This window comes from Aplysia californica, unplaced genomic scaffold, assembly GCF_000002075.1.
Source record: "Aplysia californica isolate F4 #8 unplaced genomic scaffold, AplCal3.0 scaffold00289, whole genome shotgun sequence".
Classification (NCBI taxonomy): Eukaryota; Metazoa; Mollusca; class Gastropoda; order Aplysiida; family Aplysiidae; genus Aplysia; species Aplysia californica.
The window spans coordinates 31,558-33,019 of NW_004797559.1; the positions used below are offsets into that span (position 1 = coordinate 31,558).

At 44.0% G+C, this 1,462-nt stretch overlaps 1 protein-coding gene across 1 annotated transcript in view; it reads left to right on the top strand.

Moving 5' to 3' along the window:
* Positions 1-1,462, top strand: part of LOC101859870 (serine-rich adhesin for platelets) — a gene marked incomplete at its 5' end in the record, with an annotated part of 61,780 nt that overhangs the window by 28,588 nt on the left and 31,730 nt on the right. Inside the window, 1 exon segment of the mRNA XM_013084381.2 lies at positions 358-524. Coding sequence (XP_012939835.1) covers positions 358-524 — 167 coding nt within the window.

The window sequence follows — 1,462 nt, forward strand, 5'->3', positions numbered from 1 at the left end:
TCTCTCTCTCTCTGTCTCTCTTTCTGTCTCTTTCTCTCTGTCTTACCCTGTCTTTGTCTTGTTCTGCCTCTGTCTCTTTGCTATGTGTGTATGCACATGCATTTTGTATTTGAATGGGTCTGGTAATTTTTTCCTACTTGGCTGCTGCATATTGTCTTCTCTTCTTGTCTTCGATCTGTCGTTCTCCCCACTGGGTCACCCGCCCTTCTGTCTATCTTGTTTTTCTGTATAACATACATGCATGTAGGCGTGTCATTGCCTGTCTCTTTTTGTACTTCTTTGTTGATAGATCTGTTGTTGGCATCTTGTCTCTCCACATCAGTCTATTTAACTCTGTCTTTCTCTCTCTTTCTATAGTTCCGTCCCGCCCAGATTTCGTGGATCACGGCACGGTGTGGCCAGGTTCAGCGGCCAACTTTGCTCCTCCCACAGGGGCGGGGCAGCAGCCGTTCGCCTCGGGACTAGCCACGCCCACCATCACCATCAGTGGACCAGAGGGAAAGGAGGGGCGGGCTCAGGACCAGGTAATCTGCGCACAGCGATTGGTTCTGGGGCAGGGCCCGAATGACGTACTTTGTCCATTGTCCATTGTTGTGTGATGTTGGTGTTTGTTTTGGACTTGATGGCGTTTTGTCGTTTCTACTTGGTTTTGATTTTATTTTGTTTAGACTTTTTGTTTGGTTTGTTTTGGTTTGGGGTTTTTTCTTTCAAGGGTGGTGGAAAGGGGTGGGGTGTGTGTGTGGGGGGGGAGGGGGGGCTGCTTTTTGTATATATAATTTTGTTTTGTTTTGTTGGTCTTTCCTTGTGATGTGTGTTTTGATTCTGGGTTTTCTTTCTGATGTTGTTTGTTAATATATGTGTCAATTTAAACCCAACACATCCGTATTCTAAAACGTCCTTGAACCTCACTTGTTCTGTTCAAGTGGCTATGGCCTGTGAGTGAGCCAGTTGATTGACAACGGCTGAAATACGACCGGAGTTTGCTTTTTAGGGGCGGGGGGGATTTTCCTGACTCTTCTCCAATAGGGTTACTTCCCCCAGTCGGGTACCGTACTTATTAACCGTTACAAAACGCCACCTCCATTGAAATACTGCCAACGAATCAACAGCACTTGCATCTATTTTTAATGATGATCTGAAAATACGATGTTTTTGTCCTAAAACATATTGCCACGCGTTGAATGTTTTGCTTCCTTTCCTTATTCAATACACCATGTCTCCGATTCAGAAATGAGCGTAACGTTTAAATGTTACAAGTACACGATATCTGTCATAATCAAAGCCCATTTTCGTTGAGACTTTCATGAAGACTGCTATTGCTGTAGGATGGTGTTGTCAGACATCTTGTCTGTCGTCTAATGCACACTAGGTCTTAGAAGTAAAAAAGAAAGAGGGGGAAAGGGGGCTCAGATTACAATACTAGGAAGCATTAGAAATCATGCGTAATGTTTTTAATGAAATT